We start from the raw sequence: 19,885 nt of genomic DNA, 5'->3' as shown, positions 1-19,885 counted from the left end.
ACTGAATGTTTGCCGTTATTGCGTGAAGTGTCGTAATCAACTTAATGCAGTCGAGGTATCGGCTTAATGTAGTTGATTACGACTGCACGTATTAAACTGTAAACATGCAGTCAACCTGTTAGCTGCCTTAATCCAACTCACGCCTGCTCGGAGCATAGGGTCGTCACATTTTTATTTTAGTTATATTTACATGTTGCAAAACATAATTCGAAAAAAATGTCAAATCTGCCGTCCGCTAACTAAAGTGACAAAATAATTTTTTGAGATGTTATAAAAAACCATAACCCAGTTTTAGAATATTGAATTTGTTTAATGATATTTCACGGGTGTGTGTGGATTGAGTGAGCATCCTCTGTAAAATGTTTAAAATGTCTTAGTCATTTATAATGTAAAAGTGCTAAAACAATTGTAGAAACCATGCAGTATTTCTATTTGTAAAAAGATAAAACAAGACAAAAATTACTTAATGTGTGCTCACTCAGTTCTCACAGAGGGCCAGTTAGATCTACAAAAGTATTAAGTTTACATATAATATTATTTCACTAGTTTATAGTAAAAGTTTAGTTAAACTATCGTTTTTAATTACAGATCAATTAGTGCCTTTTTCAATTTTTTACAAATATTTTCTTAGGCTCACTCAATCCGCACGTTTTTAAAAGGAACGATTTCTTAAGAACCAAATAAATGAATTAAATTTCGTTTATGTCTCGATTTAGTAAAAGTTACATATGAATTTGTAAAATATAAAACAAGCCACTACAGTCAATTCGGGTAACTTTGAATCGTGGTGTAACTTTGAACGTAGTTGCGTAAAAGATTTAAAAATTTATTTTATGTATGGCAATCTTTTATTTTTAGTATTGAAACTGTGTAAATCGGAACAAAATTGTTAAACAAAAGTTATGAAAAGAAAAAGTTATGTTAAATTGTATTTTTTTAAACTTTCGCGGCTTTTTCTTGGCGAAAGTAGTTTGGTGTGATTTGTTGCTCAGTTTTAGAATCGGAATTAAATATATAAATCTGAATATTCACTGGTAAGTTTTGGTTTCCACACTTAAGTAGAGGTTTATATATCGCTTTTTTAAAGAATAATTTAATTTGGTTTTGTATTTACGCGTAAAACGAATTAGATTTTGACGACGTTACCAAACAGAGAAATTTGGGTAACTTTGAATGTGTTTGACTGTGTTTTTAGAGAAGAGGGTAGTCTGTTTCCAGGGAGAGTTCTAAAAGTTACTACTTTGGAAATTACTGTCTCAGTGCTCCAAAAATGCTTTTTAGGGGGTTGGTCTTGGCCCTCTAACGTTGAGACATGTCAAGTTAATAAAGCCGATATTGTGAATATTATAAAAAAGCAACAGCTATCTAGAAAAGGCGGCCGTATTTATATTGATGACGACATTTTATTCAAGGAGTGGGGTGAATAGATTTTTGTTATGTATTTACTTTGCCTAAAATAATTGTTATAGGTGATTCATTTTGATCTTGTTTGATAGCTAAATAAGCGTAGAATTTATTATTAAACAGAAAATTTTCATTTTTATTCGCATTAATTAAAAAATCTAAAAAAAAACAAGTTTTTCATTTCAACTAAATTAGTTCGTCTCGTTTTATTATGGCAATACCAAATCAAATGTCGTTTTTGAACGCACTGTCAGGAATATTTGGACAGATTCACATCTAAAAAATATGAATATGTCGTATAATCTTACACAAACTGTAAAATTTATAGAAAATATACGGTTTCCATATCGAAGGCTAATCTTATTCAAAGTTACCCAAAATTCAAGGCAACTTTGAATGTGACTTTTGGAGCAAATCTAGAACAGTTTTGTTGAATAAGAACGAAAAAAGGGCTTAAAAGAACACTATTCAGTTAATAAAGTAATTGTTAAGAAACATAATTACATTTGAAATTATTAGAAAAACGCAAAAAAAGTTACCCGAATTGACTGTAATGTGAAAGGTTTTTTGAATAATAATTATTTTTAAGTGCTCACTCAATCCTCCAATTTCTGAAAAGTAACAAACGTCAATATCTTTGGATTTTTAAGTATTACAGAAATTATAAGTGGTAAAGTTTTAGTAGTAATTTAATACTAAATATCTGTCGTTTCAGATTTCGTTTTGATGATTTAATTAGAAAGATATTAGTTTTTTTTAAATGTATGAAAATGTATAATGCAAGGTGACCACAAGCTATAAAAATGCCAAAATGGACTTGTAATTTAGGTACCTATGTATTATTATGAAGTGTTAATTATTGAGTATAGGTACTTACGTTTTAGTCATCATAACAACTTCATTATCAACAAACGAACAAATACGGGCTCAGACTCCATTATTATATTATTTAGGTGTTTATTTGGCTATAGAGCCACCGCTAACGAATACTTCAGAACTCAAATCGTAACATATATAATAAAAAGTAATACGTATGAACCGTAACTACAAATTGGCACCAATTTTTTTACTCCTACTTTTTTAAAATGATATGTGCATACTGCCTATAGTTTTGTAAATACCTATCATTAATAATAATAATGTGTATGTAACTGAAGAACCTAGTTTTTTTACTTGAATCGAAATTTTGCATCCTTACGAATATGTAAGGTGTTGCCCTAAAATCGAATCGCTGCTTTAAACTTATAAATAACTAACATAGAGCTACGGCTATGTAAAATTTTGTGCTCTATTTTTTGCTTTTTAAAACGGTTATTTGACCGTTTGTCACTTAGCCGCGGTTTAGTTAGTGGACGGCAGCACTAGAAATCATACTCAAGCCCTGACTTGAGCATTGAGTAGAGAGAGCTCTGGAATACGACCCTACGAATGCGTATGTATGGGAACGATTAACGTCAAAATTTCGGATACTTCTAGTTATAACGTATAAAATAATCTTTTAGATTTCACCTGTATTTGAAAGAAAAACCGGTACAAAACAGTGTAGGTATTTACATCAAAAAGTCAGTTATAGGTGCCTTCAAAGAACAATTCGTCGCGACACGTGACCAATTTAAGCCCAAAATGACGCAAAGTGGATAGTTTTTTTCTATGTCCTTGAGAAGTTTCATAGTCTCATGATAGTCTGCAGACTGTCCGGTTGCAACATCAAATCATGTTATTAAAAAAAAAAAGTCATATTTTACAGTTATAATATTAGCTTAGATAATTCAATAGGTTTACACACATTAAAATAAACAAAAGGCAACTTAAAAACATAGAATTATTGTATTACTTATAAATATTTACATAGAATACCAAATTTCAAGTCGATCGGACAATCTTAAATAAATTAAATATTTTTTTATGACTTACTACCTTACACTAATAGATGATCTTTAAACAGCTGGGTAGATGTTCATCAAACGTAGTTATGAACCATCCCGATTATTATTTACCAAGTCAGTCAGAACGTGACCATGGAACATTTAAGGGCAAATCAACGATCCGTTAACTTATTTGAAAAAAAAAGAAACAAATATATATACGTAGGAAATGAAACTATTTTTCCGGATTTAAATCGCGTATATTTGTTTGTTTTCAAACAAACCAACGTTTCGGGCCCTTTACAGGTCCCATGGTCAAGGTTGACTGAGGTGGTACAGTCTTCAACCAGTTATGTCTAATATTGATGCAAACCACCGTATTTTTACAACAAATATACGCGATTTAAATCCGTAAAAATAGTTTCATTTCCTATGTGTAACAATCGCGAAAACTTGAGAACTCGAAATATATATACGATTTAGATGCGAAAAAATAGTTTCATTATCTATGTGTAACAATCACGAAAACCTGTATAAGAACGCACCATCCCGGCTTAATTATCTTCAAATTAAAAGATCAGAGATCAGTCCGTCCATTTGGGAACTATGATGCAATAGACAGGACAAAGGTTTCAAATTTATAACTCCCCTCTTTTTCAGTCGGGTTTTAACTTTTTAAGCACCCGACTCTACACAAAAGAAATTTTTCAGTCGTGTATTGGGTAGGTACTCATTTCTATTATGGATCATTATTTTGAAAATTTAACTGCTGGTATCCGAACGCTGTTTAAGATGACAACATTAGGATTCGCTCTGGACCTTTTGGAGGGAAAAGCGTCGTTTTTATTTTGACTTTCAAATATTTTGTGAAATCTAGTTTAAAGTGGAATAGGATAGTGCTATTGTGCCTTAATCGAAGATTAAAACGCGAAATTATACGAATCTCGAACTAAAATACCCGTATCGGCCCGTTTTAAGGAATCCCGAGTCAATCCAAGCACGCCGCCTCAAATTGCCTATTCTCTTTGTGGCGGCCATATTTACAGAAACATATTTAAACTTCATGTTTAGGCTAATGGCTTTGCCAAAGCCTTAATAAATTTAAAAAAAAAATGACAACATTAGGTCTTTTACAGTGCACAGTACTTTTTGTATTTGTTTAAATTAATTCATTTGGAGCATTTAAAAGAAGAAGCATTAGAAAAAAATCATTACATATTGTACATATTATTATATAAATCACGTTTTTGTGATGATAATCAGCTAATAACTTAGTAAATTAACTGATATATCTATAGAAAATTAGTTATTTTTTAAATTAAAAAAAAAAGTACTTGTAAAAATCGTCAGAGGTGCTCTATGATAATTATATTGTAGTTGTTTACTGTATAAAAAACTTTACGTCAACGTCATGCCGACGAGTTGCCGACATGGAGCTTAGCCGAATTTCCTATTGGTTTTTCTTTGAAAACAATTCATTTAAACTCTTACCAACGTCGCCTAAATAAATGCGCTGTGTGTGTTGACGATTACCAAACAAAATGGCACGGAGATACCGCGATGCCGCAGCGAAATTGCAGCAAAATGTCCAACGGCATCTGAAGGACATGAAAGACCTTTCATCTTCCGACGATGAAGATCCCTATGAGACCAGCGTCCTCGACGGAGTCTTTCAAAGCTATTGGAGCGGTGGCGGCGACTCTCACCTGCTTAACAGAACCAAGAACCTTCTAGAAGAAGCCATAAGCGGTCGGCCCGTCACCTGCCTGATTTGCATCGGATCTATTAAAAGAGCGGACGCCATCTGGACCTGCGGCCACTGCCACTCTTACTTCCACCTATCCTGCATCCAAAAATGGGCCAACGACTGTGTTAGTTTAAAACCCGAAGAAATCCAAAGTCCAATTACGGTGTTCATCCCTAAAAAAATAGAATGGTGCTGCCCTAAATGTAGACATTCGTATTCTAAAGAACAAATACCTCATAAGTACCGCTGCTTTTGCGGCAAAACCAATGATCCACCTGTCCATCCTTGGTTGATACCTCATTCTTGTGGGGAAGTATGTGAGAAAAGACTGTCTTATTCTGGTAATTGTCAGCATAAGTGTTTGCTGCTCTGTCACCCTGGCCCATGCCCACCGTGCCCTCAGACTATAGATGGAGCATGTTTCTGTGAAAAAGATCGTAGAAGAGTAAGGTGCAGTGCACCGAGGTGGTCTTGTGGCAAACAGTGTAAAAAATTACTCCTTTGTAAGTCCCATAGATGCGAAAATGTTTGTCATGAAGGAGATTGTCCTCCATGCAGCTACACAAGCATACAGTCCTGTCAATGTGGTTTAGAGAAAGCAAAACGTCCCTGCAATGATCCAGTATGGCAATGTCAGAAACCATGTCATAAACCTTTTTCATGTGGTTATCACAAATGTGAGAAAATTTGTCATACAGGGAATTGTGGCACATGTCCCAATTCTGGCATGCGCTCCTGTCCTTGCGGTGCTAATCAACACCTTGTTGAATGTCCAGATACAATTGAAACCTGTCTTGGAACCTGTGGTAAGAAACAGGAAGGTTGTGAACATAATTGTCCAGAAAAGTGCCACAAAGGACCGTGCCCACCTTGCCAGGTTTTAATACAAAAGAAATGTCAATGTTCGGCACATACAAGATCTCTGCCTTGCAGTAAGGATTTTAAATGCGACACAAAATGCAGAGGTATGAGACCTTGTAGAAAGCATCCATGTGCCCGGAAATGCTGTAATGGTAACTGTCCTCCATGTGAAAAGATATGTGACAAACTCCTGCAATGTGGCAGACACAAATGTACCACAGTCTGCCATCACGGTCCATGCTATCCCTGCCCTAGAGAGTCTAAAGTGACTTGTCGATGTAAAGAAACTTATATTACTGTGCCTTGCGGTAGAGAAAAGCAAACAAAACCACCGAAATGCAATCTGCCTTGTAAAATTAAATATAAATGTGGTCATGTTGAAGAAAACAAACATTCATGTCATTTTGGTGACTGCCCACCGTGCAAAGCTATTTGTGATAAGCAATATCCTAAATGCGAACATAAATGCAAAGCAACATGTCATGAATTTGTGGCTGTAGTGTTCAAACAGATTGAAAAACCAGCTACTCCATGGGAAGTTCAGCCTCCTAAGACGAAAATAATGACTTTGGAATGTCCTCCTTGCGAGACACCTGTCCCTGTTATTTGTTTTGGAGAACATGAGACTGAAAACCAGCCATGTCATTCAGCTAAACGCAGATCATGTGGTCGAGAGTGTGGACGGCCATTATCATGTGGCAATCATACTTGTTCTCTTATCTGTCACATGTATGCTTTGGATCCTAATTATCCAAATGTGCCTTATATTTGTAGGCAATGTAATAAAGATTGTCTTGCTCCCCGTCCAGAGAAATGTACTCACAAGTGTTCGAAACGAGTTTGTCACCCTGGGCCTTGTCCTCCTTGTGAAATATTTGAACGAGTTCCTTGCCATTGTGGAGTGACTGAGCTATATTTGCGATGCAACGAGCTATGTACGGCCTCTGATGAAATGTTGTCATGCAAGCAACAATGTCCTCGAAGCCTGGATTGTGGCCACAGGTGCAAAACCACTTGCCATCCTGGTAATTGCGCTAGTGATCAAGTGTGTATGAAGAAAACTAAAATCCACTGTTCTTGTGGTAATTTAAAGAAAGAAGCACCTTGTAATTTGGTTAGGAAAGGTGAAGCTAAAGTTGCTTGCGATGATTCTTGTGAAGCTAAGAAAATTGTGACAAAGCTAGAGAAAGAAAAGGAACAAGAAAGATTGAAATTGCTTGAAGAAGAGAAAAATAGAAAGGAGTTAGAAGAGTATGAATGGAAACTAAGTGGTAAGAAGAAAAAATATAAAGAGAAAAGAGTCATCATCAACAAGGATGATCGGAATGTATTGCAAAAATATTGGATTCTATTTTTGTCTTTTTCTGTTGTTGTTTTTGCTGCTTCTTATTACATATTATACGTTTAAAAAATGGGATTTTTCAACTATTTAGCATAGAATACTGATGCTGAACTTGTGTTTCCTTGTATTTACTTTTCCATGGGGATTTGTTTATTAATCTTAATTACCATAGTTATAGAACAATGAAGCAATACTTCGTTAGTGATGCACATTTCGAATGTATTTTAGTCTTAGCTAGCACTTTATTTTAAGCTTAAATTTAAATTCTTTTTCAGTGCAGATGCAAGTGTTGGTTAATTGGTCACGCTTCACTGCCAGTAAACTTCCACAAGCCATTTACATACATGTTTGTACATGAGTGTGTGTGTTATGTAAAAGAAAACTATTACAAAATGACATGATGCTTATTAGGCTTGGGAAAGTTTCCTTGCGCTGCAGCTGGATCGCATAGACAGGCCTTTATATTTTGATTCTTAACCTCATCTTCATGTCCTTATTCCATGCTAGGTGGGGTCGGCACACATTTTGACTTAATTATTAAATTAATATCTTGCCTACTCAAACATTGTGTATGTTGTGTAATGTATGGTTGTATGTATTAAATTTATTGAATAATTAATTATTTATTATTTTTTTATTGCAACCTTTGATTTTATACATATAATTTTTAAGTTTATCACACCAAAATTCACTGGAAAAGATTGCAATCTAGCTATAAGGCTGCCTGTGCTGACCCCGTGTTTTGTTATTGTGTGCAATAGTATTTGTATTGTGAAAATACTGCAGTCATCAGTCATCAAATAGTCTCAGCATTTCAGTGTCAAAACAAATACCTAAACATTCCTTGTTCAAATCAAAGATTTTGGTTTGATTGTTATAAACATATAAAGATAAAATCTGACTATGATTATTGTTTTTGACTCTAGTATAAGTAGTTTATGGTAAGCTGCTGCGGTGAGAAACTCGGTAACTGTATGTGTTCCAGTGGTTTTTTTTATTAAAGACATTTTGTATGTAATAAAAATGTTTTCTTTCTCTCCTCATATACTTCTATCTATCTATCTATCAAATTACTCGAATCAATAAAGATGTAGAGGATACATGAAAAGCCGACTGAATATAGAAAATAGAGTTGTGTGGTCGAGTGATTATATCATGACTTTTTGAATGGTTTATTTGGGAGAACAAGTCGTGCGTATTCCGGAGCTAAATCCGCGGCTACTGACGAAGGCGTCTGGCGAATCCGCGGAATATATGTTTGACGCGAATGTTTCATAAAACGTTTTCGTTTCTTCCGTAAGTAATCACGAACCCAAATCATGGTAGGCCTTCTTCTTTAAATATCCCTTTTCTCTTCTTTTTTCAAAAAGAATTTAATTAAAAACAATATCCAATTTCACCATCCATCTCATGTAAAACATTTAAAATTCTAAACTAAATAATGAACATTTAAGGCGCAGGCGCGAGAATTCTAGAGCGTTCTCGTGAATCTGCGCGCCTTGCATAATGAAGAGAACTTAACGTTTCCGTTCAATTCTGTTCCGCGGCAATGTATATTAACCTAAAGTATTTAGGTGATACACCGCAGAATACTAATTTTTGCATTAAGGCGCTAGATTTTTAGATTTTAGATTTCGCCAGTATCGAGTTTTCCGCTTAGTAATTTTAAGGGCTTCTGTAGACTCTGCTATTCAGTGAGTATTTTGAGAGCACAATGTGATATAAAAGATACTTTCTTATTGGGTTTTAAAGTTGCAGAGCTGTTGAATTACCTGAAAGGGACAGAGAACAATATTATAGACAAATGTTAGTAGGTAAGTATGTTAGGCAGGACGAACAAATTATAATTTTATATTATTGCTGGTTATATAATCACAAAGGACATTGATGCAAGAAATATCCACAAGACTTAAAATCGTATTAAAATTTGTGGGTTTGAGAATGAATGAGGGGAGGACATCGTACAAAGAGACTGGGTACTTGTTACAATTGAAGAAAATGTGATCCGGAGTTCCTTCCTGCAGCCCGCATGCGCAAAGCGAGCCGCCCTTACCCTAATTTTAGCTAAGTGAACTGGGGTGGTCGAGTGGCCGAGGCTTAATCTACATATGGTGTAGGTGCAAGATTTGGATGTTTCGTTAAATGTAAAACCAAGGTTTACTCGGGATGACATTTTGAATGTTCGCATAATGCTTTCCTGTCACTTTGCTACTCTCTTTCCATTCGACTTCCCATGTGGACGTCATCTTTTGAGTTGCCAGTAAGGGCAGGTCATGAGAGAATACCTGAGAGTAAGTAGGACATCCAATTTCAGTGGCATATTTTGCCATCAAATCAACGGTCTCTACCTACTATACCAGAATGACCTGGGATCCAGGCCAAAGAGACTCTATTTCCTTGACTGAAGCCACTGTACAGCATGTTTCTAATTTTTAAGACACAGGGAAAGTTGGATTTGTTACGGAAATGATTGGACAGAATTGCCTGGAGACAACTCTTCGAGTCTGTTAATATGACAGTTTTATCTAGCTTATGAGACTCAATATAGAGAAGAGCTTCTAAGATAGCAGTGGCTTCACCAGTAAAAACAAGAAAGGGGAGTACATTTAAAATGAAGGATAATTTTAAATTTGAGTATCCAGACAGAGCACCAACACATCCTTCGTCGGACATTTTAGAAGCATCGGTGTATACTATACATCACAAGTCAATCGGTCCAATGCTTATTGAGGAATTTTTGTTGGAGGAATTTTTGTCAATGCCTAAATTCAGTAATATAGACAAGAGCGAGATAGGGTATATCGAAGAGAGGGTTTAGGCACAGACTACTTAGTGAACTTAGGGTACACTGATATACTGGACAGGGGAGCCTGATGAATTTAATAAAAGTACGAAACAGACAGTCTCTAGTACTTATCAGAGGATATAAATTCTGATAATTGATGTAATTTACCTATAAGAGGATGGGATGAATTTTGAATAATTTTAAAAAGGAATCTGTCCGCTAAATATTGTTTCCTGATAGATAAGGGGGGTCCGCACATTCCACCTGTAGTGCATTGGTGGGAGAAGATTTCATAGCCCCTGTAATAATTCGAAGAGATTTATAGTGTACCTACTTTGTCTAGATCTTTTAAAGAGAATTTATGGCATGGTTCTAGTACAAAGGAACCATAATCTAGATGAGCTCGAATCAGAGCATTGTTCAAAAGCTTCTGAGATTGAGGATGAGCATCCCACCATATTCCAGACAATGAAAGAAAAATGAAAGAAAACGTCAAATTTGTTTGATGGTTGTTGTACGGACAACGGCACATCAGACTACACATTTTTGTTCGAAAATCGCCTCCAGTGCAACGGAACAAGATACGTCAATGTGTAGCTTGGTGTGCTGGCATGTACAGGTATTCATAAAAATAGAAGTAAATTAATTTGCTACTCCGCGAACACAGTGAAGGTTAAATCGTGCAAAATGGCTGCGCTTGTGTTGAATATTGTTTCATGCAGTTAATTTTCCCACTCTCTCTCCGCATAAAATTAATAACACAAGTGTAACTACAGTCACAAACACCACATGGTTTTTACCACCTGAAAAAGGTAAATTATTAATTTTAAAGCTGAAAACCATCACGTCTCGTATTTTTTAAAGGTGCGTTCCCACCCGTCCGTTCCTAACCTTTTACTTTGACATTGGCACAAAATAGAGTATGTGCATGCCATTGCCATCTAAAAAAAAAAACTTATCGTAAACAGTAAACACCATAGATCATACACTCTTTACTGTAAACACGCAAGTTTGTTGCTGTAGTTTTCGCATTTTGCTATATTAATTACATAAGTACTGAAAAAATACTTCCACAATTAGATACAACGCTATTAGAATTGTAGTGCCTTTTCGTCTACGTAATGAATTTAGTGGCATATATCCTATAAAACACGTGGAGTATCATTGTGCAGTCGGTGTTTCTGGCCGGGGGATTCGTCACTCGGATGAGTCACCAAACATGCTGGATGCACTAGGTAAGCACTATATCCTATTCAGTAATCAGTAGTAACCAGTCAGTGAAAGATATGGCACCAATCGCGACTTACGTATTTTTCGATCTAGAAACCACGGGGCTTCCGGTAGAAGAAAATAATAAGACGAAAATTACTGAATTGAGTATGGTAGCTGTGAAAAGGGCGCATTTGCTTGAAACGCGCCCTGGTGCAGTGCCCCGTGTACAACATAAGCTTACCCTTTTGTTCAATCCGGGCCGTCTAATTTCAACACAAGGCTCCAAAATCACTGGCCTTGATAACTTTCTACTGGAACATGAACCAACGTTTAACAGAGAAGTATTCGATTTAATTAACAATTTCCTCAACATTCTGGAGAAGCCAGTGTGTTTAATTGCTCAGAATGGACTTCATTTTGATTATCCGTTACTCAAAAATCATTTGGAAAAGTTGAAAGTGCAGTTCTCCGAAGACTTACTGTGTGCTGATTGTTATCACGGGTTCTATGACATATTGGAAGCACGGAAGATTGCTAATGTACCAGTTCAAGAAGCAACAACATCTAAATTGGAAGATATTCCTGTAAAGGAAAGGTGTGCCATCACCGATCAAGATACTACACTAAAGTCTACACCAAGTGAAGAAGTAGAACTATTTACTCTTGCAAACACGTTAACTATGAAAGTAATGAATGAAACAACTCCGAGACAACAAAAAACTAACATGAACTATAAAGATGACAGAAATAGAGTGTCGAAAGCTAGAAGACGTATGCCATTTAGTAATGGTAACAAACCAACAGAAAAGTATAAATTAAAAGATATATATGAAAGGGTTTTGAATCGCCAAGCAATAGAAGCACATAGAGCTGAAAATGATTGTATTTTGGCCTTAGAAGTTGCTGTAGCTCTCGGCAGGGAGTTTGTGGAATGGGTGGATGAAAATTATGTGCTATTTTCAGAAGTAAATGCTATGAAATTAGGTGTGCCTATTGGTTCGTAACTCGTTAAGTTACATGACAATTTAATTAAGCCTTTTCTTTGTTTTATAATCTTATTTCTAAAATTTTTTTAAAATCTCTTTGATTTAAATGTGCAATGTTTACTATTATATAAACAAGTGTATGTAATTTTTTTTATACTTGTTTTTTTTTTCATTTATTGTGTGAAGTAGCATAATATACTTTTGAATTTTTTTTAAATAAGATTTTATGCTCAAATTATTTGCAATTATAAAATGATTTACGATTTTTATAAGCTACAATTACAAGTAACTGTAATTTTTAAAATAATATCATTAGCTAATGAATTGATAATGTCTTACACACTTATAAATAAATTAAGTTAAAAGTTATATTATACATAATAAGAAATATGTTATCTGTAAAGATAATGACTAACATATATTAAAGGCTTGTATTTGGAAAATACTAACCACCTCGCACAATTATTATTTACAAAGTCATGGAAGAAAAGTTGTTTATAATGCTTGTAATATAATTGTGCGAGGTGGTTAGTATTTTCCAAATACAAGCCTTTAATATATGTTAGTCATTATCTTTTTACAAAGTGTAGTAAATTTACCAAACAAAAAAAAAAACTTAAGTCTTCATTGTACTATGTGACACTTTTTAGATCTGAATTTGGTAGTACGTTCAAATATGCAAGCGTGCCCTCAACTACCCTCACATCGTCTTGTCACCACACAGGCTATCACCATTTCAAGTGATCTATTTAAATACCTTTATTTTTGTACGAAAGTAAAATCTGATGTATTATTGAGTCATGGAACAAAAGCTGTTGTAGATGTTAGTAACATAGTCGGGTGAGGTTGTTAGTAAATTTACAAATAAGCCTGAGCCTGGACTAGTGTTGAAATTTAGTCTCAATGGGGTGCTCAAAATACTGGCATCATTGCCTCATTGTAGTGCTTTGGTGATACATTGAGAGTTACCAGTCTTTCGGTCTCACAATTGGTGATTTTGTAGAAACAGGACTATGGGTTTCAACAATGCAAATAAGTAGTTGGTTACAAGGTTGTGGTACTTTTTTATCCTACCGCAAGTTTAGATGTGGTGTCCACCCTTTGCTGGTATTTTATAAGTGGGATGGGACCAATGTTTGGCTAAGGTCCTTGTAAGATGTGATTTTGGATATATGCTGTGAAATGCGACCGTCGCTCAATTGGCAATAAAGTCTGTGTTGGCATACTGTTATTTTTTACATAATAATAATTGCATAGGTGTATGTTAATTTAAATAAGGAATAAGTTTTTTACTGAGAACAAATTTTTCACTTTTTAATTGGCCATGTAATTAAATAATAATTTTGATGTGATAATTTGATTTACGGTTCATAATTTAAAAGATTTTTTTTTTTAAATTGAGTTTTGTGAACTGATTCGATTTGAAGTAAGATCTCTTATTCCAAAGAATGTAGGTAAAATTCTAATACTGAACTGATTCTTAATTATAATATTTTAAATTTACTCTGCTTATTATACACTTACAGGTAATAAAATCAGGATTTTAACAGATTGAGTTCACTTCATAGTTTGAAATAACTTGTTAATCCAAAACTTAACAGCAGTTTTTGTTACTTTCCTAATTGTATCGCCTGTATTATATGAATTAAGATGAATACATTATTTACAGACATGCATTTGTTGTCTATGTAATTTTCGCGATGAAATAAATATTTTTAACAATAAATTGTTTTTCTTCTAGCCCATTTTCCTGAACAAGATAAAAAGTTTTTTTTATAACCGCGGTAACTATTCGGTTAGCAATCTGGTCGTTTTGCAGAGGTGTCAGTCCCTTTTCTGAAACTTACTTTGAAAATTTTCCATTTCAAGTTTTTCAAACAATTATCTAAGGCTAAATTTACACTTTGGCGGAACAGAATAAAAACTAAAGCGACAAAAATTCTAAATTATAATTAAAGTAGTGACGCCAGTGACCGACAAGCACCACTGTTCGAAATCTTTTTTAAAATCAACTCTAAAAAGATTTAGGACAAAATTTTCTATCAAATAACACGTTTCTTATTTATGTGTGTCAATTACTGGGTGTTCATTATTGGTGAGTGTCGATTACGGGAGATTTAGAGAAATTCTAGTTTAGGTTTTTTTTAGCAATAATATGTTTAAAAACAAAAAGTTATTTCAAGTTTCAACACTCTTCTCTTAAAATGTCAATCATTCGTGCTGCAATCATGAACCCAGTCCACCATCCCTGTCGTGAAAAGATCTACACTGTACAAATGAACATCTACTACAGGCTCATAAAGGCGCAGTTACGAGAATCCGCGGGAATGCTCCAGCATTCATCAAAAATTAAATTTCAATCATTGACTTACAATTATATGAACGTCGGGTCCGCGCTAAAAAGTGTCCGAACTTATAGGGCGTTAAAATCGTATACAGAGCGTCATTCACGCCTTAGACTTCGTTTGTTCGACTGACAGCGAAGCAAGCAAAATTAGACAGTACTGCGATGACATTACAATTTAAATTCAACGTTTTAGCTTTTCAATATTCCTTGACATGTCACTACGTTTAAATAGGTTGACTTGGGACATTTTTTTCGTGGTTTTTGTATTAGACCCGTCGTCCATTTATTTGTAAGTCAATGATTTCAATACTTATTCTTAAAACTAAGTAAATGATGTTTATAGTTGTATACTAATATTATATTAATTATAATATAATTTGATCTCATAACATGTTCAGAAACGCAAGCAAATTGGCTTCTGGCACTCGCAGGCCGCTGCCGCGGCATGCTCGCTTCGCTCGCTCAGCTCGTGTTGCTTTTTCATATACTAACTTAACCTCAGTAATTTTCAGGTAGTTTTTGTACTCAATTTTGGTGACAGTTTTTATTATTTTATTACTCGAATATATCATCGTGGATTATTAAAGAATATTTCAGGTTACCACACTCGAATATTAAATAATATTTCATGATGATATTCTATAAATATTTAAATAAAAAGAAATTGTCACCAAAATTGAGTACAAAAAACTTACCTGAAAGCCTACTGAATGGAGGGCGCGCGAGAGGCCAATACTGAGGCATCCTCTTTCCAACAAAAAAGAATCATCAAAACCGGTTCACAAATCGAAGAGTTATCGCGTAACATACATCCAAAAAAAACAAGCAGTCGAATTGAGAACCTCCTCTTTATTTGAAGTCGGTTAAAAAGATTTAGGGTGACTTGCAGTTAAGTCTGTGTTTTACGAGATCTATAACCTCCTATAAGCGGTTTAACTAAATGTTATTTAGTTCCAGTTATTTTTTCTTTCTTGGCTTTTCGTGATAAGCGTTTCAGTCACTAACAAAGTGTTTTGACTAAACTTGTTCTTAAAACGAGAAAACTTATTTTATCATAGTTATGAAATTTGGAAACGGGATTACTAAATAGGAACGTGGAGAAAGGTGGAAAAGTGATCAGGCGAGGACTTATGAGACGTAAATAAATATTTAGTGTAAATACAGAATAAATATTATTATTTTATATTAATATAATAATATTATATAATATATTATTATTTTTTGATAAATGTCTGACTTGGAAGCCGCAAGTTGCTGAGGTTAGCAGGAAGGTGTTTGGTGCGCATTTCTCTCTGAGAAGGCTTAAAAACTTTTTGCCGACTAAAACCAAAATTACTCTGGCCCAGAGCATTCTCCACCCGATACTGGACTACGCAGATGTTTGCTACCCAGATTTGTCAGTAACTCTGCTCAATAAATTGGAACAGCTTCAAAATATGTGTGTTAGGTTCATCTTCGGACTACGTAAATTTGACCATGTCTCCCAATTTCGCGCACAAATTAAATGGCTGCCCATCCATCGGCGTAGAGATCTTCATATCCTTTCACTTCTCTATTCAATTCTGTTCTATCCCTTTACGCCTTCTTATCTTAAAGATCGCTTTACTTTCCACTCTTCTACACTCTGTCGTCCCCTTCGCTCCTCTGATACTCTCTTACTTAACTTGCCCTCTCATACCTCTAACTTTTATTCCAACTCTTTTACCATTTCTGCGATCAGATTGTGGAATTCAAAGAAAAAAAACTGTAGGTGCCAATATCTCGAAGGCACCAAAATGCAAATGCGTTGTTTATGACAAGGAGGACAGATTTTTTAAGATAAAAATAAGTGCGCATTACTCATGTGTCTCACCCTGATGGAAAGTGACAATAGAGCATGCACACTTATTTAATACCTATTCACTCTCGCCTTGAAAAGGCCCAACCTATGGACCGTTTACACCGGGCAATCGACGAGCCATTCCATTAAGCCAAGACATTATTGGCATCGTGTAAATAGAGACAATCCATTAAGGAGTGTCTCCAGGCCAGTGATAAAGACATGCCACCAAATTATAATGATTTCTAATTTTCGGGTCAGTACCTTCTCCCACCACACGTGCATTGAATTAGCTCATGTAATAACCTTGTTTGAACGTGCAACCTGAGCCACTCCACTAGTTTGCCTTGCCGTTAAAAAAATCTTGAAGAAATTGACTGTAATACCAGTAGTATTGAAATTCGTAACGGCCATCTACACGTAAGCCAGCTTACGTGTAGATGGCCGTTGCAAGTTTAACACTTTTCACTAGACTGGTAGGCTAGACTGGCGGTTAATTGCCCATTACTTTTTTATCTATTTATTTATATTAATTGAAAAAATTATAAATACAATACCACATAAACAATAAATTATTACAGATTAACATTAATGAAAAAAAAAAATCCATTTGTTATTACATTTTAAACTAGCACATAGTACTTATTACATAATACTGCTGAATCCGGTCAAGGACTCCAGATAGCGTCCTGAGGCAAACATAAATTTTGATACTGAGCATGCAAAAAGGTCCAACGAGGAGTCAAATCTAAGCAACTGATTTAGGTACTTAAGTGATCGAGGCAGAGGGGCCATCTCACTCGCTCTACATCATGTGATAGGTACTGCAAATAACCTCATTCCATGAAATTGCACCCAATTAATTCTAGGATTACATAGTTTTAGGATTGCATGCCTGTATGGAATATAGACATTTTAAATTTTTTGAATATGTCGTAAGTTAGGCCCGATATTTTGCAGGTCTACTTGCGCTGACGGGTCTGTTGTGGGGTTGCACCAACCCGTTCATCCGGAAGGGCACACAGGGTCTTTCCAATGTGCACGCCACCACGCGGTTTGGACAATTGCACGCAGAGCTGTCATTCCTGCTTACAAACTGGAAGGTACGTGACGCATAACGACGTTATTTAAACTTCGTTGAATTAGTTAAACGAACAAAAATTGGTTTCAATTTTTTTTTACTTTTCTGGTACCAAGTAACTTTAAATCGCAAAGATCTTAGAGTCACCGCTACTGCGCCCATCACCCTGAAACATAAGTTGGCAAGTCCCATGCGCCTGTAATTTCACCAGCACCCTTACCCTTCAAAAACCGGAACGCGGTATTGCTAGTACTTTCTAAGTGGTTTAAGATAAATAGATTGAAATGTAAGTTTCAATTGGTATAGTTATAACTCAGGGTGACGGACAAAGTGGCGGTGCGGTCTTTGTGATTTTAAACTTCAAAATAAAACAAATTACAAATTAGTACACGTACCAGTTTCCCAAATCATGTTACTATTTGAATTACGCCAGTTTATTAGCGAAGGTGCGGCGAAACTTTAATTACATTTTTATTTTCATTATTTTTGTAAAAATTACAGCTAGGTTTTTTTAATCATATAGGCATTGACTTACAATTATATGGACGTCGGGTCCGCGCTAAAAAGTGTCCGAACTTATAGGGCGTTAAAATCGTATACAGAGCGTCATTCACGCTTTAGTCTTCGTTTGTTCGACTGATAGCGAAGCAAGCAAAATTAGACAGTACTGCGATGACATTACAATTTAAATTCAACGTTTTAGCTTTTTCATATTCCTTGACATGTCTCTACGTTTAAATAGGTTGACTTGGGACATTGTTTTCGTGGTTTTTGTATTAGACTCGTCGTCCATTTATTTGTAAGTCAATGGATATAGGCAACAAGTATAGAATGGTAAGTATAATATAACGCCTGACAGACCAGTGCATGTATGCTGAGGGCCAGTTAAAAGATTCCACAGATAATTATTTACAGTTATAGAAAAAAAAGTATTAAAGTAAATTGACGACTAAACAAAAACAAAATAAATATAAATAACAAAATTAAGTTGGTGAAACAGCTATAGCAGCTACATACTTGAAGAGAAAAAAATATCACTAAGTATTAAACCTTTTAGATTGCTTGTTCTGGTATTGAACACGTCTACTTCACTATATTTAAAAATGGTTCTTTTGTCCCCAGTATGTGATCCCGTTCATGTTGAACCAGGCGGGATCCGTCACGTACATAGTGGCGATGCAACGCGCTCCCCTGACGCTGGCGGTGCCGGCCGCCAACAGCCTGGCCTTCGCGGCCACCGCGCTTACCGGCGCCGCCATCGGCGATGAGGAACCCCTTGATACAAGTAAGACATATAAACTACACTTTGTCTTAAAATGAATGAATAAATCGATTCGATCCGGCTGGATTTAAACCAGCGTCTTCAGCATATCGTATCTGACGCTTTCGCAAACATACCAGCGGACCTTACGAACTTTTCTGTCTTTGTTGCAGATGTTTGTTTTTGGTTTTTACCGACTTTTTGCCGTAGCCCCAGTCTGTCAGAAATCTATGAAAGATTTTTTCTTCAAGTGAATTTTAATATTTATTTATGCACATTTAAATCGGTGCTATAATGTCATGGCAATAATTAAAATCAACTGATGTAATTATTTAATAAGCTCCACCCCACGAATAATGGCGAAAAGGTGTGGTGCCATTATATCTTACACTTCCGTGGATGAACCGAGCTTACCTAAATAATAATTTATTGGTACACGTTAGATAATAGATAAAAACCACCAAAGCACACGTAACATTAAAAAAATTACCGTTATTCCATTTCTCGACGGCATGGGTTGACGTAACTTACTATAAACATTAACAATTATTTCTTAGAGCGATACCACACGATGCGCTGCGTCGAATAATTTCGCAAAATTGAATTTCGTGATATCATGCTAGCAAAACATCGTGACATTCAATAAACTAATTATGTAAATTGTTGTTTTACGATGTTTAAAAAATATATGATTTGTAGAACGCTGCTACAAATTTGCGTCGGTATACTGATGAAGCAAAATTTTACGGTTCTATTTCTTTTTGTTCCAGAGTCTATTATAGGCGTCATAGCGATTGTGGCAGGCACCGCTCTCTGTTGCTGGGATAAGGTGGAATGAAGACGCATTATATAATTTATTGTTAGTATTTATATTAAACAAAACCATAGGTAAGGGGTCGTGGAATTGTAATCGGACTTGCATAAAGCGCAGGACACACCGCGAACTATGCTAATCGAACTACTCAACAATCCCACTAAGTAAACTCTGTTGCCCTTCACTCCGTCAATAGTGTTGTCATTAGAGGTGGTCATTATTACAATAACAGACAATGCAATGCATTAGCTACTGTTTTGAAAGAAAAACTAGCATCGAGTGGCAGCACGTCACCGTGCACCGTCACGAACATCCCCGTGTTCTATGCTAAGTTGGCTTCGCTCGCGGTATGGTCTGCTCT

The 19,885-nt window shown here is 35.4% G+C and overlaps 2 protein-coding genes across 3 annotated transcripts; both read left to right on the top strand.

The window, feature by feature from the left end:
- The first annotated feature begins 4,686 nt into the window (after positions 1-4,686).
- Positions 4,687-19,657, top strand: LOC113229002 (transmembrane protein 234 homolog). Of its 2 annotated transcripts, XM_026462471.1 has the most exons (5): positions 4,687-7,249; positions 7,507-7,519; positions 17,329-17,471; positions 18,572-18,734; positions 19,481-19,657. In XM_026462471.1, the coding sequence occupies exons 1-5, from the start codon at positions 4,811-4,813 to the stop codon at positions 19,546-19,548; spliced, it is 2,826 nt and encodes a 941-aa protein (XP_026318256.1). In that variant the 5' UTR covers positions 4,687-4,810; the 3' UTR covers positions 19,549-19,657. The 2 variants fall into 2 exon arrangements, with proteins under 2 accessions (XP_026318256.1, XP_026318255.1); XM_026462470.1 differs by lacking the exons at positions 4,687-7,249; positions 7,507-7,519 and adding an exon at positions 11,087-11,239.
- LOC113229001 lies at positions 11,291-12,346 on the top strand. The gene has a single exon (XM_026462469.1). It carries the CDS (start codon positions 11,291-11,293, stop codon positions 12,218-12,220), a length of 930 nt encoding a protein of 309 aa, XP_026318254.1. The 3' UTR covers positions 12,221-12,346.
- Positions 19,658-19,885: the final 228 nt, after the last annotated feature.

The sequence above is a fragment of the Hyposmocoma kahamanoa genome, unplaced genomic scaffold (genome assembly GCF_003589595.1).
Source record: "Hyposmocoma kahamanoa isolate Upper Pololo Valley unplaced genomic scaffold, ASM358959v1 270, whole genome shotgun sequence".
Lineage (NCBI taxonomy): Eukaryota > Metazoa > Arthropoda > Insecta > Lepidoptera > Cosmopterigidae > Hyposmocoma > Hyposmocoma kahamanoa.
The sequence above is the reverse complement of the archived record's forward strand: the minus strand, read 5'-3'. Positions and strand labels throughout refer to the sequence as shown.